This window comes from Pseudorca crassidens, chromosome 18 (assembly GCF_039906515.1).
Source record: "Pseudorca crassidens isolate mPseCra1 chromosome 18, mPseCra1.hap1, whole genome shotgun sequence".
Lineage (NCBI taxonomy): Eukaryota > Metazoa > Chordata > Mammalia > Artiodactyla > Delphinidae > Pseudorca > Pseudorca crassidens.
In genome coordinates this window covers 9,093,280-9,114,822 of record NC_090313.1, presented here as the reverse complement: position 1 = coordinate 9,114,822, position 21,543 = coordinate 9,093,280, and the positions used below count along the sequence as shown (strand labels likewise).

At 42.0% G+C, this 21,543-nt stretch overlaps 1 protein-coding gene across 1 annotated transcript; it reads right to left on the bottom strand.

Moving 5' to 3' along the window:
- Positions 1 to 1,731: 1,731 nt before the first annotated feature.
- Positions 1,732 to 19,697, bottom strand: SLC10A2 (solute carrier family 10 member 2). Its single transcript, XM_067713969.1, has 6 exons — positions 19,321 to 19,697; positions 12,430 to 12,548; positions 8,113 to 8,201; positions 6,745 to 6,920; positions 4,422 to 4,579; positions 1,732 to 1,889 (listed from the first exon to the last, which is right to left on the bottom strand). Exons 1-6 carry the CDS (start codon positions 19,695 to 19,697, stop codon positions 1,732 to 1,734), a joined length of 1,077 nt encoding a protein of 358 aa, XP_067570070.1.
- Positions 19,698 to 21,543: the final 1,846 nt, after the last annotated feature.

The window sequence follows — 21,543 nt, the reverse complement described above, 5'->3', positions numbered from 1 at the left end:
TAAAATAATTCATTTAATAGGATACTCACAGAGGTAATAAAATACATAATTTAATCAGCTTTTCAAACTCATTTAAAAATAGAGAGTTTTCATTTGAAAAAGCTCATCTATTTTTCTTCCCTCTAGCACATTAGGAAAAAAAAAAAAAACGCTCACAAGATACCACGTTGTATAGCGAGCCAGATTCTGTTTGACTTACACATCTGGATCAACAGGGAGGAAAAAACTGCTTGCTGCAGCTGTTGGCATCCAGGCCCTTGACTTTGGGTGTCTTGAAATTATGATATGAATTCACAGTGTGCCTTTAATAAACCTGCCTGTTTTCCATTTGGTGAGGAAAGTATAGGAGGGACTTGACAGATAGATTGAAAAATCTTCCTTTTGCACTGTTGGAAGCATAGTCTTTGACCCTCCCTAGTGGGAAGATCGGTACCACCTTCTACTAGCCTTTAAAAAATCCTCAGTTCCTTTTAATGTATTTGTCTAATGATGAAAAAATATAGAGGCCTTATTCAATTGTAAATGTGAACGTGGTATAAAAAGGCATAAATGCTACAACATTTAAACGCAGAATCCCTCCCCTTCGGTATCGGAAGAACTAAGTTTAGAGCTGATATTCATGTTCCTGTAATGTTGAGGGGCACCAGCTGGACCTGAACTCACACCAACCAAGTGCAAAAGGCCCTTGGAAACCAACGCATTGGAAAGGGAATGGGTGAGTTAGTGAAAATGTCTGAATAGCAAATGGAACTAGACCACTCTGAACTGAATTAAGGAGGTACCACATCTTGCTGTGGAATGAGGGAAAGGAGATTAAATTAGCCCCGTAATGGAGACACCCAACTGTCGGCCAGCTGCTTCCCCGTTGCCATGAGACTCCGCTGCCATTGGCCAAATCCTCTTTGCTTCCTCCTGTTAGACCGGCTCACAGAATCCCAGGGACTCACTTGGTGATGCTCTTCCCATTTCTGGGCCCTGGGCTTGTCCTCTTCTTCCTGAAACACTGTTTGATACTTACTCACTTCCCGCGTGGCCCCCTGACTTCATTCTTACCCGCTACTTTTGCACACCTAATTGACTCTTGTCTTGCATTGCAAGCAAGTTTTTGTTATCTGTGCTTTTCCATGTATTTCCCATGATCTCCCATGGAATGGAGTTCACCCACTAGAGCAGTCGAGTTTCTTCCAATACTTCTGTCTTTGTGTCTTCCACCACCTCCCTGCTCTATGTTGCCTACTGTGGGAGCTTTGCATGAACCAAATGGCTGTCATAGTAGCCAGTGTCACACAGGCAAGCCTAGAGGAAGTCTCTCTCCAGGGCTTGAAGAGCGGCCAAATTCAAGCCGTTTGAAAGAATTCTGTTTTTCCTAAAAAGGTCAAGTGGGCATCATTGGACTCCCACGTCAGAGCAACGCTTATACAAAACCCTTGACGAGTTATGGGCTTGATTCTAATTTGGTTATTAAATTCTCAGTGTTTCTTATGTTGGGTTTAGTCTGAGGTTTGAGGATATTTTGGGGGCATATTCAAAGACAGAATATATATATATATATATGTGTATATGTATATATGTATAAATATTTGTCACATTAAGGATTTGGACCACCAGTCACATGGTACCAAAACCAATACATGAATTCAGTTCAAACTTAAATTTTCTCCTTAACGTTTTTTCTGCCAAATATCCCATCAAAACAAATAATTAAATATTGTTATAGCTGATGCGTATTCTTTAGAATTTTTCCTTTTGGTCCACTGGTGTGTGCTTTTCATCTGGTTGAAATCCTTCATTCTCCTTTTGGAATGATGACTCAGGGACTGGTTCATTGCCTTTGCCCTCTGGAAGTTCCATATTGTTTTTTCTGTAATATTTCTTGTATGCTATATAGACTAGAAAACAATACACAGCAGGTTAAGCAAATTTCATAATAATAAGCTGCAAACTTACTTTGGACAGTGATTATAATCTATGTCTCAAAAAGCAGTTGGCATTTTCTGTGGGCTGGAGGCTACTTAGAGAGCGTGATCACCATTCTTAGTTCCATGATCGCTCATGGTAAGAGGGGTGACTGCACTTCAGAAGGACCTAGCACACAGTTAAGGGCTATTTGCTCCCCTGATTTCTGCAGGCATAAGCCCTGTAGGTGGTACTCACCAATAACAACAACAGCAGACGTTTATTCTGTCCCTACTGTCTCCCAGTTATGCACTAGTCCTCAATAATATGCTACAAGATAAGGGGTGTTGTCAGGACCTTGGTCTACTGGTCTGTGTTGGAGGACTTGAGCTGGAATAACTCTCTCCCAGCCTTCACTCTGTCTTTCCTATGATGGGGGAGCCTTGGCTGATGGGTGATTCGTCCATGAAGCTGCTAGTCTCTGGTGGCAGCCATTTCTCAGCATATATTTGAGGTCAGCTCACACCTGGACAGACTGGCCTGCAGTTGATGTGTGTATGCGTGTGCTACATGCACATGTAGGAAGCAGTGGAGAGGGACGGTATTACCAAGCCCATGTGGTCGTTGTTTTGAGCCATATTTTTTAATTAAACTTTATCTATAATAAAAGGGCTATTTTGTTATCTAAATATCTGATTCTTTTTTCTTCTACTTCTCATCTGGTTCCAAAGTCTACAGGGGAAAAGAAAGTGTTATTTATTGGCACCTTCAGTTCCCAATACCTCACACTTAAAATTGGTATAATAATACTGTCTATCTCAGAGGGCAATTGTGAGATAAAATGGTAAAGGGCCTAGCACAGCCCTGCGAGAGTAGTAAGTGCTCAGTAAACAGTAACTCTTGTGATGATACACAGCTGAGAGAGACAGTAGCCTGCTTCCAAGGTCTTAATATGTCAAGGTCAATATCCCCTTGGTTGGTCTCTGCCCTTCTACTAATATATTAGTTTTGAAGCCACTGAGCTATTGACTCTATTGAATTGAGCTTGTGGTTAATTACAATATCCCAACACTTTTATTATAAACTGTTTTGAGCCGGGAATCCCTCAACTTATCACTGATTTTATTTAACCAAACTATTTATTTCCCTCCCTTCCTTCTTCCCTTCCTTCTTTCCTTTTCTTGTCCCCCAAAGTATTTAGACTTCTAATCCTTACACCAAAATATGTTTCCCGGCATTGCATATCCTTGTTTTCATTCTTGCTGCTAAAACTGTGGGAAAATACAAGAGCAATACTATTGCCCACTTTTCCATTATTCCTTCAGCTTATCTACTAATCCCTTTTGAATTAGTTATTTAACTAGTAAATCTATGTAATTGTCCTATCACCAATCTACTTTCTCTGGTTTGGCTAGTAGACACCACTAGTATTATTTGGGAAAATCCCACAGTGTACCAAACCTGGTACATCTCCATCATACAGGTAAACAAGGTAATTAGGCCGTGGAGCCCTCCCTCCTGTGCCAGTGATAAGTCAGTGGAACGTTTCTAATGGGTTCAGAGGGTCCTGTACTGGAAAGGACAACTCTGCTTCGAGAATGACATTCAAGATGATAGCACAGAGAGTGATTAACTCCTATGGGCCAGTTAAACATCTGTTGGAGCTAAGTGAAAAACCAAACCTCAGCCTATACAAAACTGTACCTCTGGTCATTGTGTCACTTAAGAGTCACATTATTTTTTCATTCACTTTCACTATACAATCCTCATTAAAATGCCACTAAGCTTTAAGAGGAAGTTTCTTTATTAAACCAACCCCCCCCCCAAAAATCCCCAGAATTTGAAAATAAAGGTCAAATATGACCAGTACTTAGAAAACAAAATATAAAGAAAAGTTTCAAGTAGGTGAAAGCCAGCAGGTGGCAGGGGCTAATGGATCAAAGCTATATGCTACATTAGAGTGAAATTAAAAATCAAGTTGGCTATTCTTAGTACTTGAAATAAAGAACATGTTTGCTTCAACTATTTAAATTGTATGGTTATTATAAAAAATATATATACACACACATATATGCACATACATACATGTCTTCCAATATAACTTAGCCTGATAAACATCCCTTGTATACTAATTTTCTGATAAATATCCTACATATATACTAAGCATATCAAGATGATGATTTGAGAAAAATGACCAGTTCAGGGTTCCTGGAAGCAGGTAGGAAGGCACACTATAAAATGGTCCTAACAGGTTAATATGCTCCTTAATTACTGAGAAAAAGAAAATCAGTGGAGAGAATCAACCTCCCTTACTTTTCACTTAAAAATACCCTTTGCTAGAACGTTTTGGTAAGATTATAATTTTTTTCATCAGCAGTCGGGAAGTCGTGATAATATTATCGGTGGCCTTTGCCACCTGTTGATTTCACTACCAGAAAAAGGGAATTAAAAAATGCCATACTAGCAACTCCAGGATTTCTCAAAGAAGCACATCACAATGAAATGTGATGATCAGTGTTCCTTACGTGCTAAGAATATTGCTGCCATGATGAGCTGGAAAATGCTGTAGATGAGTGGGAAGGTGAATGTGAGGTTGAGCTCCTCGGTAGTGAAGGAGAGCTGGACGATGGTGGAGCACAGCTGTGTATTCTGCATCCCTGTTTCCAAAGCAACTGTTCGACACCTGAAAGAAATGTTCCGAGAACCTATGTTTTCATTGGTTTGTTTGGGGTGTACTTGTTTTGCTTTGTTATTGTATAACATTAAAAGCAGATATGTATGTGTTAGCATATGGTATTTGTCTTTCTCCTTCTGACTTAGTTCACTCTGTATGACAGACATGAAGAACCTAGGGGTAAGACAGGAATAAAGACACAGACCTACTAGAGAATGGACTTGAGGATATGGGGAGGGGGGAAGGGTAAGCTGTGACAAAGCGAGAGAGTGGCATGGACATATATACACTACCAAACGTAAAATAGATAGCTAGTGGGAAGCAGCCGCATAGCACAGGGAGATAAGCTTGGTGCTTTGTGACCACCTAGAGGGGTGGGATAGGGAGGGTGGGAGGGAGGGAGACGCAAGAGGGAAGAGATATGGGAACATATGTATATGTATAACTGATTCACTTTGTTACAAAGCAGAAACTAACACACCAATGTAAAGCAATTATACTCCAATAAAGATGTTTAAAAAAAAAGAAGCAGATATGAACGTAGAAAACTTACCCTTACCAAAGGGGATAGCGGGGGGTGGGGAGGGATAAATTAGGAGTTTGGGATTAATAGATACACAAACTATATATAAAATAGGTGAACAGCAAGGGGACCTACTGTCTAGAACAGGGAGCTATATTCAATATCTCGTAATAACCTATAAAGGAAAAGAATCTGAAAAATAATATGCATATGTGTATAACGATCACTTTGCTGTACACTTGAATCTAACACAACATTGTCAATTAAGCCTCAATTTAAAAAAATATTTACTCCGGAAAAAAAGCAGATATGAGAACAAGTACATGTGTATGTGCGTATACATATATCTGTTTTTAATGTATGTATTCACTATATAGTTTTATTTATATTAAACAAATATGTAACTCATTAACATATTATTAGATAATACATTATAATATAAATAAATGTTTTATCACTTTTTCTCTATATATACATAGATAAAATCTTGCTCTAGTCACCCTTATGATCATTATAATGAGAAAATGGACATAAACCTCTACAAAAGTTAAAAAGCTTTATGTAAACAAAAGCCGCTGTTACTGTTTTCTCCTTTTCAAATTAAAAAAATTGGGGATTATAATATTTTCTTGTCCAGAGGAACAAGGAACACCAATTAACTTATTTTGCCCTCTGAGCAGTGGAAGTGTCTGTGTCATCTATTTCTATATGTGCATATATACACAGAGATTATTTATATTTAGTATATGGATAGCATTTATTAATAAGCAATATATCCTTATTAAATACAATATTGATTAAATATTTCTTTATAAAATAAAATTAAATGTTGATTCTGATGCTCTAGTCAGAGAGGAAAGCCCATACACGCTAAAACAAGTTCTGATACCCAGCGCTTTGTGGATCATGAGTGCATCCTGTTTCTGGCCTGAGGAACCCTTGTGGATCACAAGGCCAACCTGGGTGCTTCGGCTGAAGTCACTTTGTTTGGAGAATAAGGACGCGTGACAATGGAAGAGGCCAACTTGCACCTGGGGGAATGGTCCAGGAGGATCTGAACAGAGGCAGTCAGTGTTTTCTTTCTGGGGGACTTGCATAATTTAGGGATGAATGAGTCTGTATAGAATGATGTATTCAGAAATAGGGTAATGTTATTACAGGTGAGAAACTTTGAATCTGCATCAGTATGTACAGCTGTTGTAGGTTGAATTGTATTTTCCCAAATGCATATGCTGAAGTCCTAACCCTCAGTACCTCAGATTGTGCCCTTGTTTGGAAATAGGGTCACTAAAGATACGATTAGTTAAGACAAGGTGATTCAGATGCACCCTAATTCAATATGACTGGTGTCCTTATAAAAAGGGGAAGTTTGGACACAGAGACATGCACAGAAGGAAGGCAATGTGGAGAGAAATAGCTAGAAGATGGTCATCTACCAGCCAAGGAGAGAGGCTGGAACGGATCCCCTTTATCCCTCCGAAAGGGCCAATCCTGCTGACATTGATTTTGGACATCTAGCCTCCAGAACTGGGAGACACATGTCTGTTGTTTAAACCACTGTTTGTGGTGCTTTGTTACAGCAGCCCTAGCAAACAAATACAGCAGCTATTACAGAAGAAGATTCCTAGTCTGATTTACCAAAACACCATACCTGTGCCAGGACTGACCAGCTATTCTGGCCAGAAAAAACCCTAGGGAGTAACCGGCCAAGGGAAATAGGGTTCCTATAACCCAGAGTTTGGGCTCAATGATCCAGGCACTCTGGTACAGTACTCCTCCGACCACAGCTATGAGCACAATAAGCAAGATGCCTGTGATGGACCCAACCTGCAAGAAAGACACAAGCAGATGCAGCAATCGTGAGGCAATGCAAATCCAAATATTCTTATCAGAGAAGAAGCCTAAGCATCTCTTTCTCTCTGGGAAAGTGAGAATAAGTGACCTTTCTGTGTAACCCTTGCCCGACGGCCGCGGTAGACCCTCCAGAAGTGCTGGGGCTTTTCCCACGGTTTAATCTTTAAGAAGCTTAACAGGACCAATTGAGAGTCCATACTCAGCCTGAAGAAGATGTTCTAGTTGCAAATTATCCTTGTCAGAGAGGAAGAAAACCCACTCCAATAAGAACTAGAAGAGCTGGCTTCCAGATTCAAGTCCTCCTGCCTGCCTTCCTTAGGTCAATCATGAAACCTCTCTGAGTCTTAGATGTTTCATCTGTAATTGAGGATGAAATCTTACCTGAGTCACATTTTATGATTGTTATGATAATGAGAAAATGGAGATAAAATTCTATAAAAGTTAAAAAGGCATGGACAAACAAAACACTGTTATTGCTTTCTCCTTTTCACATTAAAAAAAAATCGGGGATGTTAACATTTTTTTTTCTGGTCCAGAGAAACAGAGGACACCAAGTGCCTTATTTTGCCCCCATGAGAAGTGGAATCTATCCATGTCTATATTTGTCTATATCATCTATATTGTCTATCTCCATCAGGTGGCTAGAATATAGTTGGTAAAACGGAATGAATTGTTGCTAATTATGTATATCATCATTTATATATATAGTTATATATTATTATTTTTATGTATATATAAATGTGTATATAAAATCTACCAATTGCCAGGTACAGATGGCCATATAGATACAGGGATAAGAAAGATACGATTTCTTTTCTAAGACAGCTGTCTAGATATTTTTTATAATACAAACCCACATAACAGAGATAAAAGCAAAGTGCCGTCGGTGTACAGAGTAGAATAAAACCAAGAGGTAAAGTTTGAATTGGGAATCTCAAAGCGCGGATAGAAACTTGCCCTGTGGTTGTGGTAAGACAATTCCTGTCTTACCCCTAGGTTCAAGGGTGTTCTAGAAGAGTGGGCTGCATGTCTAATAACTTTAAGACCCTCTAGAAGGGGCTTTATAATACAGTGAGAAAAACCAGTTCAGTAGATGGAGAGACCCATCGCTGCAGTGCACACTCTGGGCCACTTGACCATGCTGCCTGTGGCATGGGACACTTACCTTAAGTATGATCTTGGCTTTATCGGGCCATCTGTGATTAATAAACATTCCAATGGAAACAGGAGCAATAAGAGCCACCAAAGATATACCTGCAGGTGACAGAGGGCAATTTGATCAACAGAATACAGCACAGGAAAGAGCAAAACGAGAGTAAGCGGCCCCAAAAAACGTTTAGGAGGTAGATCAGGCTCCCTTCCTGAATACACTAAATAATTTAAAAAACAACCCACCCCCCCAAACTCTGCTTCTTTACCTACTCCAGTAAATAATTCAGTATTTCTGGTGGAAAATTGATATATCGATGATATAAGTCCTTTCCCTAAATCCTGGATTAATTTTTTTTAAGAGTTCTTTATGCTGCCAATCAATATCTTTTAGTTTCAATTTGTCAGAATCTTGGCTTATGTGGCCTTGGGATCTTGATATCCTAGGAAAAATACCTTTTCAAAGTATGTGTATGTGTGTGTGTGTTTGTGTGTGTGTGTGTGTGTGTGCGCGCGCGTGCGCGCGCGTGTATTCTTGGGGTGTACAAAGATGATATTTAACATCTGTCTGTTACTTCACGGTAGTAGAAATAAAAGAAAAAAGTTCAAAATTCTCCAGGCATCCTGTGGCTAATGACTTCCAGTTAAGACTGGGGTGATTCAAATCTGCAGCAGAGAAGTGAAAGAATAGGTTGCAAAAGCGTGCTTTAAATTTTCCATGAGATAATATATTTGTCGACCTCTCAAGTAATTATAATTCTTTGCAGGAATGTGCTCACCCAGCCAGATAAAAGAGTCATACTTCAGTTTCTCTGCGTTAAACTTACTGCTGTTCCTGTGACCTGTGGTTTGTTTCTCCATGTTGTTTAACACTCATTTGTCCGATGGCTGCTTTTATATAATATGGCACCAAACAACTTCTAACTTCTCACAGGCTGTTTCTTTTTCAAACATCCTTTTAAAGTAGTAGGAGAAAGTGGAATTGAAGAATGAAACTCTGAGAGTGGTGGTGGTCTGGTATTGGAGTAGATTGAACTAGGACTGGGAAATGGATTCTAGATTCCAGGCCTGTAGATATCAATTTAGAATGAATATAATAGTGATGAAGACATAATGTCTTTGTAGCCTTCTGGCCCTCCTGGGGATAGAAGGGTCTGCAATTACTTGTTCCCAGAAATTACTCAATGGGATTAAGTAATAGCTAAGGGTACCAAGAGCAGGAAAAGAAAAAAAGAAATTTAGGGATGAAAGAGTAAGGAGAAAATGGTGGGATAAAGGAAATGCAAAAGGTCACTGATGGATGTACTGGTCAGAGCCCGCAGAAGAATCCCCTTTGGGTATCCTTACATCCTGCTACTTTGGGAGGAGACTTCCTCCTCTGGGGGTCCAGACTATTCCCTGAATGGATGTTTGTAGGCCTTAAAGGAAAGCCGTCTTGATACAAATTGGTTGCACTGCGTTCGCTTAAATCTGGGTGCCAATACTGCGATTGGAATGTGAGTGCGGTTAGGTTTTGGTAATGTATTTGTCATGTGTTGGATCTGTGCAAAGGCAGCCCAGCCCGTGTTCGGCCCCTCTCTGCTGAGTCGTAATCTCTTGGGGGCAGCCCAAGGCTACCAGATAGACACACAAGCAGGACCAGTGGCCAAAGGTAATGGCAGAATTGCATTTCCCCTCTTGACCAGACGAGACCGGATAAAGATTTTCCGGGACTCAACGTTGGCTGGAAAAGACACTCTTTGCCCTTCATCCCACTCAGAGTGTGTGACTCCCACCTGGAATTCTTTACTCTCCAGAGGCCTAGAGATTTGTGTTTCTTATTCCCCACGTGCCTGAGCTCTCTGTGGCAAATGCCTGTCCTTTGAGACGAGAGAGCATCGCTTACAGTTGCACTGTTCGAACCATAGCTTGGTCTGTAATCAAGGTTACACGGCAGGTACAGGAGGGAAGAAAGGGACAAAGAAAAAAGAAGAAAAGCGAGTGGGAAACAGAGTCATGGGGTAGAACTTGGAGCCAGACAGACTCGGAGCTGAACCTTATTCGCAAACTGTGAGAACCAGGTGAATCATTTAAGCCTCCGAGCCTCAGTTTCCTCATTTGTGAAGTGGCCAGAATTATGTCTAATGCATGGTGCAGTTGTGAGAATCAGATGGGGAAGTGGATACACGGGTTGTGGTCCTAGACATGCAGGGGATGGAAGAGGTAGCATGGGAGCTTTCTGCAGTGTTTGCAGTGGTACCAGCTGCGCAAGCTGCCTCCCTCCTCCATCCAGATGTCACCATCTGAAGGGGCTCAGGGGGTGTTTATTGAATCATCAGAACGTGATGAGCACCGTACGGAAACTGGGCTCAATAGGCCGGCCAACGGAGCAGAGTGGAGAGCAGGCCGAGGGTTATTTCCAGCTCCCTGGTCATCTTGGACAAATTAAACACATACCCCGAGCCTTACTTAATTGCCTCATTGAAAAGTATCAAAAACATCTTGTGAATTAATCAGGTTGTGTGTTTTCTACATTAAAGGGTAGCAAGATGGTTAGGTTGGAAAAAGGACAAGGACAAAATGGTGACTAAGCAGAGTTAATACTTTTGCTTTTTCAAACTCTCATTTTAAAACTTTTTATCTTTTCCTCTTCACTTCTCTCCCCTTCTGTTTTCTTTTTTCTTTTCTTTTTGCCCTTTATGCCTTGTAGGATGACCTTTTCCTCCTTTCAGGTACTAATGACTCACTTTCTCTTCTTTTCAAAATGTATTCACATTGAAGAAGGTGCTATCAGTCATTCACACTGTAGTTAGAATTTCCCAATATCGCCATGGGGCATTTTCCAGGAGGGAAAGACTATCAAGAGGAGACTATTTTAAGGCTTACATTTTTTTCTTCAACGACAAATAATATAGAATTAAAACTCCTCATTCAGCAGACACATTCTGTGAGAGGCCTACAGTGCACACCACTCAAGCAAACTGCGCTCTTTTCCTTGAAGGAAGGTGTCCTCCCAGGGAGCAGACTGAGAGTTGAGCAGCATGAGGCACAGGTAGGTGGCTGTACAGGGTCACCCTGAAGCCTGCTTGCAGGAGGTGACATCTGATAGGAAGGAGCTCCCTGGGGTCTGTAGAAGGACCGCGTGAGGAGAAATCCCACACTGAACAAGGTGTGCCAAAAAGGACCACTTTTTTGTATGTGTGGGGAGGATGTCTAATGGCCATGGTGGGCATAGAGTAGACTCTGTGTGAGAAAATGTTGCAAAACAGATTGTCCCCCGTGAGTGTTCCAAAGTTTGTTCTAACTCAGTTGTGTAGAGCCGAATCATGTTTTTATCACAGAAACAGTTTTTCTTAGAAATGGAAGCCATCCAGTCCAGCTTCCCATGTCAACAGGAATCCTGTTTACAAACATCTTTCTGAGGCACTGTTCAGTCTTTGCTCACATGTTGCCTTCCACGGGACCCCTGCACCTCTTTGAGGCAGCCCATCAGGGAGACACTGATCTGCAAGGTCAGCTGAAAAAAGACTGTTTAGCATGTCAAGTAGCTGGCCATTGGTACTGAGGTACTAGTTCACTTACATCTCATCTTTGATGACCGTGGTTCTAGCGGATGCTTGGTTTGGGTAGACCAGGAACTGTCTTGTCCTGCCCTTGACCCCATGTTCCACCAATGACTTAACCTCCCACCAATATCTGTTCTCCCAGAAACAGGAAATAAAGCCCTTTGGGGCTGGGGGTGACCATCTGGGAGCTGAGTGGAGACAGAGATATAACTTGCACATTTGACTCCCAGGGCCTGGTACACAAGCTGGGCCAGTAGATCAACTTCTGAATCACGACGTGGTTCCCAGTGGAGGGTTATAAATAGTGTGTTTCTCATGGAACTCACTATTTATATGTGGAGGGTTCTCATGGCCATTGCTTACCGGTGCCCTATTTTGAAACCATAAATAGAATGCTTTTTGTATTTGTTCAATATGAGTGTTCCGGAGCGCCCTGGACCCGTTGTGCCCTGGGATAAGGGAAGGACAGAGCCTCCTGTGCGTCGGCAGCCCCAGCCTCCTCAGGTCCACACGGCTGTGCACGGGGGTCCATTCCGTCAGCCCCCTCCCTGGTGATTTCAGTGGAGGACAAAACCAGTTCTCCCACGGCGTCAAGCTTTAGAATTCACATTCGGCCAGTCCTCATTCAAGCGCAGGCGAGACTTGTCCTGAAATCCTAACTGGGCACAAACTACTGCTGGTGCGAGAGGTAAGGTCTAGCTGGGTCTGAGCCTGGCCTGAGGAGCTACCCAGGGACAAGCAGAGGGGAGGAGGGCCGGGTTAAGCAACCTGGTGGGGGAATGACTTACCTATTTTATCATAGGGAATTATGATTATCCCAGAGTCGACCCACATTTTGGTATAGATTAAGAGGCACAGCGGCATCATCCCCAGGGCAAGCAGCGTGGAGCATGTGGTCATGCTGATGCTGAAAGGAAACGGGCAGGGTGATACAGCCAACTGGGTTTTCTACGGGAGAGGTTGTTTCATTTTTCGGTGCGTGATTAGAAAGTCCTGCCAAAGACCCTCCGCCGGCAGCACCATCCGGTCCGATGGACAGAAATACACATGTACCCTGGTCTGTGCAGGGCCACACCGGGGAGAAGATGGTGAGATCTGTATTTCGTGTCTTTCTACTTTGTCTTGTGCCACCCCTCCCTCCCCATTGGTTCTCAAGGATCAGAGAAGATATTTTGTGACTGTATATACTCATTGTTAAAACAAGGTACAAGGTGCTTGGACATGCCACCCTTCGAACCTCCAATCAGAGAACAGCAGACACATTTATACCCGCCAAGACATCAGGGGCTTTGCTGTGTCTGCTCGGGGTGAGACGGGCCTCCGTGGCCCCTGGAGGAGAATGCACGTCCAAGGGAGGAAGCCTCAATGTCTTTCCTTAAAGCAGACAAATTATTCCCCTAACGCCCGAAGCTTGAGAGAAGGAGAGGAAGCTGACTTCAAAAACCAAGGAAAACATGCAAGCAGGCAGGGTGGGTCTGGGTTCTAGTTCTGCTAAGAAATTTAGCAGATGGTGCCCAGTAGCACCAGGGTCTGGTAGCGCTCCTCCTGAAGCATCAGTGTTTGAGTGAGTGGACACGGTTGAGCAAGTGGACTTTGGCTTTGGAGTGGAGGGCATGGAATGATGCTATTTTTAGCACTACTGCAGTGGATGGAGGAGAGGTTTTGGGTAGCGGGTCTTTTGGTCCCTGAAAAGTGCCCTGTGTATGGGGGCATATTCTCTTCCTGGGAAACAGAGCCCTTAAACGGCTGGGCCAGACACTGGCTGGCTTGGAAGCAGGCGTGGCCACGTTTATGACTATGGGTAATTTACTTGAGTTCCCTTTGCCAGTTTCCTTATCTGTGAAATGAAGAAAATCATAATCATCACTACCTCATAGGCTGTGAGGACTAAGGGACCCAATGAGTCCAGTACTTAGAATAACGCAAGGCGCTCATTAAAAGCCAGTTAACTGTAACCCTAACCCTAACCCTATCCAGCCATTGTGTGTGTGTGTGTGTCTCTGTTGTGTTTCAGCATAATACAGAATCAGGAAGCTAGAGAGATTTTTCTGAAAGGCCCTTTCTCTAATAGCCGTAGCACTATCAGAGTAGTAAGTTCTTAAAGGAATTGTATGTGGACTTCAAGGAAATATTAAGTTATTTACAACACCTGCCTCCCCTCCGGAAAAACAACCCAAGACCACAAACCACCCTACACATTGCTAAGGAAAACAGCTGGAGGTGAGGAAGCTCGTTTCATTGCATCTAACTAAGCAGTTTTGGCAAAATGAAGGATGGGGTGGTGTTTATCCGGCGGCTTACCTTGCATAATAATCATTTTTTTAAAAACCAGAATGAAGTCGCTTAAGACATGTTTAAAGGATTTAGAAAAAAATACTGTCTTAGTAGAGCTAAAATTGTGTAACAGTAACCAGTGCTGGGGCTGTATGTAAAGCATTGCCAAGAAGTTCGATGTGTTACGGTGACACGTTAACTTAATTTAGATGTGCAATAGGATGCTAAAGGCGGAGTTCCACACCAGAATAATAAGTTAATTTGTTACGAATAGTGCTTTGTCCTACTTATAAGTAAGATCCTGGAGTTTGATTTTCCCCTCTCTCTCTTCCTTTGCCATTCTCTTTTTCATCTTTTATTTAAAGAAATAAATTAGGATGGATTTAAAGTTATCCCCATAATAAAATTACTTTTATTCCAGTGCATCCAATATGCTTTCCAGAGTGGAGATGATGGGATGGGGGTGGAGAAGGGGGCAGTGTTCATTACCTGCCTCACAATGAAGAGATGGCTGACCATTTTTTGTTTTAAACCATGAGAACAACTGTTAGAAGGAAGTCTGCTCCTCCCCTTGTTTTTCTTTCAAATTTCCTTCTGAAAGCTTCAATTCTGTCTCATTGCTAAGACAACTTATGAAGTTGTGTCCTGGCTTGAGTTTGGCAAGAATGGTTTCTTGAAGCCCACGAGAAGCGACAAAACAGGAGTTGGAGAAGGGAGTGGTTCAGATTTAGTGGCCACCTTGACCATGAGATGCTGCAGAGAGGCAAGAGAAAAGATGGCCAGAGCCACTCAAAATGAGATGAAAACCAACTCAGATAAACGATTTTAAGGAACAATGTAGGAGAATAAATTAGCAAGGAAAAATCATTTTACATAAAAAATTTGAAGTTCTACAAAGAGCAAAGATGCCAACAATGGAAACACTATACCCTGCATTTATATTGGAATAAGAGAAAACATCAGAAAAAAATCTCTTGGTTTAAATTCTTTCCTTAGTCCTATTCATTGCCAGGGAGAATAGTTTTCCTTCTTTTTTCTTTTCGGAAGCAATAAATGAGAATTCAGTGAATGTTGAGGAATTTGGTGAAGTCCGTGATAAGGAATGCAAAGATTATAATCATATTAGAAATGAAACACCAAGTTTGAAAGATCAAAAGAAGTGTATACAGGTGGGGCTAGAAGGCGGAGACATGATGATTGTTAGAAATAGTGTTGAACAGAGGTTAAGAGTCCGGACAGGGCTAAGTGAATAGGTCTGGATTCCGATTCTGACTCTCACGTGTACTGACTATGACCTCTGTCAAGGATAGGAGCCTTAATTTTATCATCTATTAAATGCAGAAAATAATAGTACTAACCTCAGAGGATTAGTTTGAGGATTAAAATACACCTAGAGGACTTATACTGTGAGTGGCCCCTAACAGTGTCCACTAAATGTTAGCTAGTAAATAAAAAGAAATGCTGCAGAGCAAAACAAAGCTTGGTTCCTCTGAGGGAAAATAAAGGGGAATTCAAATAGTGTTGGATTAATTCTTAGATTAGAGAGGAGCTGGACATTTGTGTCATTGAAATGGGAAGAACTGCTTTGAATTTGTGATAAGCCAGAGGGTCAGGGATTTTGAACAACTAAAATAACAGTGAACACAAAGTTGGAAGATGAAAAATGTAACAACATTTGGCAAAAGAACAAAGGTTGTAGTAAGAAAACTTAGAAACTCTTAAATCTAGAAAATAATCAAAGGGAGTGTAGACAGTGCATAGCAGTGAAGGAATTGGGGGAACCTGAAGAAAGGATGCAGAGGCAGGGATTCCCCAAAGAAGAAGTCAGAGAAAGGAAAATGGATTCCACATGTAAGCGATATCATATGATATTTGTCTTTCAGTGTCTGACTTACTTCGCTCAGTATGACAATCTCTAGAAAGGATTCAAATGAACTTATTTATGAAAAAGAAGTAGAGTCATGGATGTAGAAAACAAACTTAGGGTTACCAGGGGTTAAGGGGTTGGGGAGGGATAAATTGGGAGATCGGGACTGACATATCCACACGAGTATATATAAAATAGATAACTAATAGGGACCTACTGTGTAGTACAGGGAACTCCACTCAATCCTCTGTATGGGAAGAGAATCCAAAGAAAAAAAGTGGATATATGTGTATGTATAACTGATTCACTTTGCTGTACACCTTAAACTAACACAACATTGTAAATCAACTCTACTCCAACAAAAATTTAAAAAAATAAAGAAAGGAAAATCCTTGTGTGGTGTGACCGAGGCCATTGCTAAAGAAAGGAAACATTAAAAAGTGGGGAGTCTTTGGGTATACAGAAGACACAAGGGGGTGGAAGCCTCTGTGTTTGTTCCCCAAACTGTGGGCCACCAGCAAATTCACCTGAGAGCACCACCTTCCTTTCTCCCTGAGACATTTTTTTCATAACGCGCCCACGGCAGAGCTAGAACAGGTGAAAATACTTGTTCACAGATGAGATTCCCACAACTTTCTAGGCTGGAGTGGTCTAAGAAGGAGCTGAAATATTACTTGCTGTATTACAATGAGCAAGGATTCCATTAGTAAGGTCTGCTTTTTTTGCTGTGTGTGTGTGTGTGTGTGTGTGTGTGTGTGTGTGTGTGTGTGTGTGTGTGTGTGTGTGTGTGTGTGTGTGTGTGTGTGTGTGTGTGTGTGTGTGTGTGTGTGTGTGTTGAAGTCACCAGAGACTGCAGAATGCAATGGTTTCCCAGGTTTGGGAAGAGATGACAGCGTGAAGGGGAGATGATTCAGTTTCTCCCAGGAACCACATCCAGGAAGTTAAAGCCAGATGGAGTTGTTTTGCCGGTGTTATATGGTATCTGCTCAACTAGTGCAGATACCTGTTGGTATAAACAGTCATGTCTTCGCTGCCATTGCTAGAGTTCAAGTGGAAATGGAGAAGGTAAAGTTCCAAGAGGACAGAATCGGAAATATAAAGGGTAGATAGAATTGTATCTACATAAATGATCATGAGACTTTAGTTATCCACTGCTCACTCCAGAAGAATAAAAAGTGTTGGAAAACTGTTTCCCAATAGCTGAGGTGTCACTTTCTTAATTTGCTCTGAAGAAATATTTCAACAGTTTTTCCTCTAACATATGCAATGCATAATGTCATGATCTTCCTAGAGGCATAATTTAACGTCCTTTCAGTGATCATGGGTTATCGTTATTACTTGTTCCACTAAAATGTGGTGATGTCTTCTGGGTGATACGCTTACAGAGCTGTGTGTCCCTAAAATAGTGATGCAGAGCTGCTGTGCTTTCTGACTTAGCTTCTTCTCTTTGGAGGCATTTTGATCTTTTCCTTTGCAGTCAGGCTTTTGGGGCCACTGGCTGCTGTGGGACATAGGCCTGCCCCTTCTAACAACTTGCTCCACCCTACTTCTTGTTTTTCATCCTCTGTGCTGGGAAAAAGTTTTAGAGCTTTACAATCGGGAGAGTAAGTGGGTGCTGTGTGAGGAACGTCTGTGAGATGAAGAATGATTTACTTTGGGTGTGCAGAGTCTTTCACTGGGTCTTGTTTGAGTTCCGGATAGGTGAAGTTGCTAGAGAGGTGATGACTGCACTGGATGTGTGCTGGTGTTGTTTACAAGACAAGGGAGATCTGTGGAGTGCACACTTTCTAGAATGAAAATTAATAATTTTCAGTGGCACGTGTCCCATTAGAGGAGCTGCTGAAGGATTCACCTATACTGATTCAGCTGGGGGTTTTCCACCAAGGTTTCAAATTCTAATTCTGGTTCTTACGTCTTACAGGCATTGTTATGTGAGGGAGATAAGATTACATAATCATCTCCTGTTTCCAGAGAAACAAGATTTCCTTAAAACCACAGGAAAGTGTAACTTGGAGTTTGTAGGTTAGGTTTTTACAGTTTCAGCCCCCGGAAGGGAATCTGCCCCAGTAGCTGCTCAGCTCAGCATCACACACACTTTTCTGTCTTACAGAATGATGACACGTGTGGCATTTCGTGGAGGCACAAGACTCTCCTGTTTTCTTAAAAAGTTACAAATATTATGTAAAAGATGTTTGGTGGCAAAGTCCTGTATTCAGTTCAGTTCACTCCCCTCAACTTGCCTGTAGAATTTTAACCCTGTGCTTTCACCCAGGTCACACCAAGTTGAAATCTAGCAAGGCCTTATCTCTGTAGGGTGGTTCACAGATTAACTAAACCTGAAGCGCACTTGCCATCCTTTGCTCCTCACAAGACTTTCCTTAGAAAAAAATCTATTGCAAGGAAGAGATGGTATTTCCTTATGGGAGAGAGATGTCACTTGAAGGTATATTGTTTGTATGGCTTTTCTAAAGCTTCTGGAGAAATCCTCACCAGCCGGGCTCAGGTGGCAGGCTTCCAGTTGCCCACTAGGCACTGGATCAACCTGGAATCCAGTCTGACATTTTGCTCTGGTTACATTTCTACACATGAGCTTCTTGCTTCGGAGTGTTATAACGTGATGCACAGAGCCCATTGCCTACTGTACAGTATTTAATAAGCACTCGTTACACTGACACCTGGCAGGTTTGCAGAAAGGCATACCTTTCACAGGAAATGAGGAATGGTGAGGGAAGGAAAAAAACATTTGTCTATTCAACTTGCAGCGTTAAAATTCTTGGTGTCCTTGCATTACTGCTTTGTCTTATTCCTATTACTTTTTTTTTTTTTTTTCCAATGCTAGTTCAGACTGGCACAGGATGAATTGGGCAAGCATTGCAATTTAGATTACTCTGTGGGAAGCAGAGAAACCATTTTCTGTTTATTTTATAGGAAGGTAAGCATAATTTTAAAAAAGCTGTTGTAGAGGTTTTCTTTTCTTTTCTTTTCTTTTCTTTTCTTTTTTTTTGTTTAATGCCAGTAGAAGTGAAGCAAATGTACAAAATCTTTCTTACACCTTATACCAAGAAAAAGCTTGTCCAAAAAACTGGCGGTGCTTGGCCATTGTCTCATCCTAGGGTCTAACTTTTAATGAACAACTTAGTTTCACGATTGCATTCAAAGCTCCTGATCACCACAAAGAAAGTGTTTCTTGTTTTTCTTTTTTTCTGATACCAACAAGGAAAACTTTCTCAGCTGCAGCTTGTGGCTTGGAAAGGATTTCTTTTTTGAAAAACTTTGACTTTTTTCCCAAAGAGAAACAGCAATTATACAACTCCTTGTTAACTGAGTTAGAGTTTACAACGCAAACACAAAAGAGAACCCCTAAATTCGCAGAGCTAAGCAGCTGCATAGGAAGGCGAGTAAAGGCATTTCGTCTCCTGTTTCAATTCTTAGCTGGACCCTAGATCAGTGGCAGATCAGACGGCCGTTCACAACGCCACAGGCTTCTGAGAAGATTAATTCAAGGTGATTGCAGTACTGGGAGGTTTAGATATCTTACCTCAGGTCCATGTCGCCATCAACCCAATAGGCCAAGATGTTGGAGGCGGTTCCTCCCGGACAGCATCCCATGATGAGCACCACTACAGCTTGGATGGGGAGGATGTCAAAGGTCACTGAGAGGACAAATCCTGTGAGGGGCATGATTCCAAACTGACAGAGGAAGCCAACACATATGCCCCATGGCCGCTTTATGTGCCCTAGGAATTTCTCGATTTCCACATTGCATCCCATGGAGAACATCACCAGAGACAACAGGATGGTCAAGACCGTGCTCAGGACCACACTTAGAGTGGTGTTGAAATCATCCTCCGGCAGCACACAGGACGCGCCATCGCAGACTGTTGCGTTGGCCAAACAGACCGTTGAATTATTCATTGCTGGCTTTTCTGCTCAAATTCTCACAGAAGTCCACAGAAGCGCTTGTCCTCTACTCCTCACTAGATGAGGACTGTCTACTCCAACTGCATCAAACTTTTAAACCCTTTTTAAACATATGTCACCTGGTGTCTCCTTCAAAAGCCACCTCAGAGAGGCAATAAAAAACAATAAATGCTAGTATGTCAGTTTCGAGAGGTAACCTTACAACACAGCACAAATTATGGATCATAAAAGTCCTGCCAAATTATTGGTCCAGACAGAGAATTCTAATTAATCATTTATTGACATGATAATGAACTGTGCCATATAAAAAGAGCTGTGTTAATGTTTAATGCTGGGAAGCTTTGTTCAATAATCTCAGTTAAATGACGCTTAAAATCAACTCCGACTATTACAGAACATTGTAGGGGTTAAGCCGCAGGAAAGCATCTCCTTGCAATGGGGGCGATTGGGTCCTGAGAAGTCCAGTGCCTTGTGACAAATCAAATTGCCGATTAGTATCAGACTCTGAGCTGGAACCCAGGCCATCAATTTACTCCCCTACTAGTTTTCCTACTGTATTATTCTGTCTGTGTGTATTGGTCTGTAGTGTGCATAAAGAATATTTACGTTTGAGAAACTTGTAGGGTTTTGATGCAAACCTATGGGAGAGTAGCATGCAGGAGGGTAGGATGCTTTCTGTACTGTCTGGTGGGAAGGTGGCCAGGAAAGCCCCCCTCAGTTACTTACACACATAATTATGTATGTGTTGCCATGGTAACAAAGTGCTGCATAGCAAGAGACAATACAATTATTTGGAGGGATGAACCTCAGAGGATTAGGTCAAAGTGATGGGAGCTCTTTGTGCTTGACATCAGGAATGGAAATTAGAAATTTCTTTTGCGGTGGGGGGGGAATCTGAGGTTCCAAGGGAGGTTGATTTCTGTGCATGTCAAATGGTCAAACGTATTATGAGCAGAAAGCTGTCCTCAGCATATAAGGAAGATAAAAAAGAAGTAGAGGAGAGATTCTTCCTATTCTTAGGAGTTTATAATCCAATTTTTGGGTCAGGATGCGGCATAAGAATAAAATTGAATATTTGGGTCTCCCCTGGTGGCGCAGTGGTTGAGAGTCCGCCGCCGATGCAGGGGACACGGGTTCGTGCCCCGGTCCGGGAAGATCCCACATGCCGCGGAGCGGCTGGGCCTGTGAGCCATGGCCGCTGGGCCTGTGCGTCCGGAGACTGTGCTCTGCAACGGGAGAGGCCACAACAGTTAGAGGCCTGCGTACCGCAAAAAAACAAAACAAAGCAAAACAAAACAAATTGAATATTTGGATCATGATTCACAATTTATAGGACAAATTCTAATTTATTATTCAGTTTAATCACCTTAAATAGGGTTAGCATCCCCATTTCACAGATGAGGACTTGAGAGCCTAGGAAATGAAGCGCTTTATTCAAGGTTACCCAGCAGATAACTGGAAATACTGGAACTCAGTTTGGCTTGGAGGCGATTGAGAGAAATACCTTAGAAAGGAGCTGCTCCAAACTCAGCGTGCTCACAGCTCCCAGGTGGGTCTTGTTAAAAGGCAGATTCTGAATCTGGAAGTCTGGGGTGGGCCTCAGGCGTCCGCGTTTCTGACAAGCTCACAGGTCACGGTGACGATGCTGACCCAGGGACCACACTGGTCTCAGGATACTGACATCAGGGTGACCCTAAGTGCACCCAAGCTGGTAAAAATTGAATTTACTGGTCACTTACTTACTGAAGAACTTCCTGAAAACAGCGTTTCCAGAGCAACTTGATTCCATAACTTGAATGAACATGAGCTATGGGCAGCAGGGGGGCCACCAAGCAAAGGA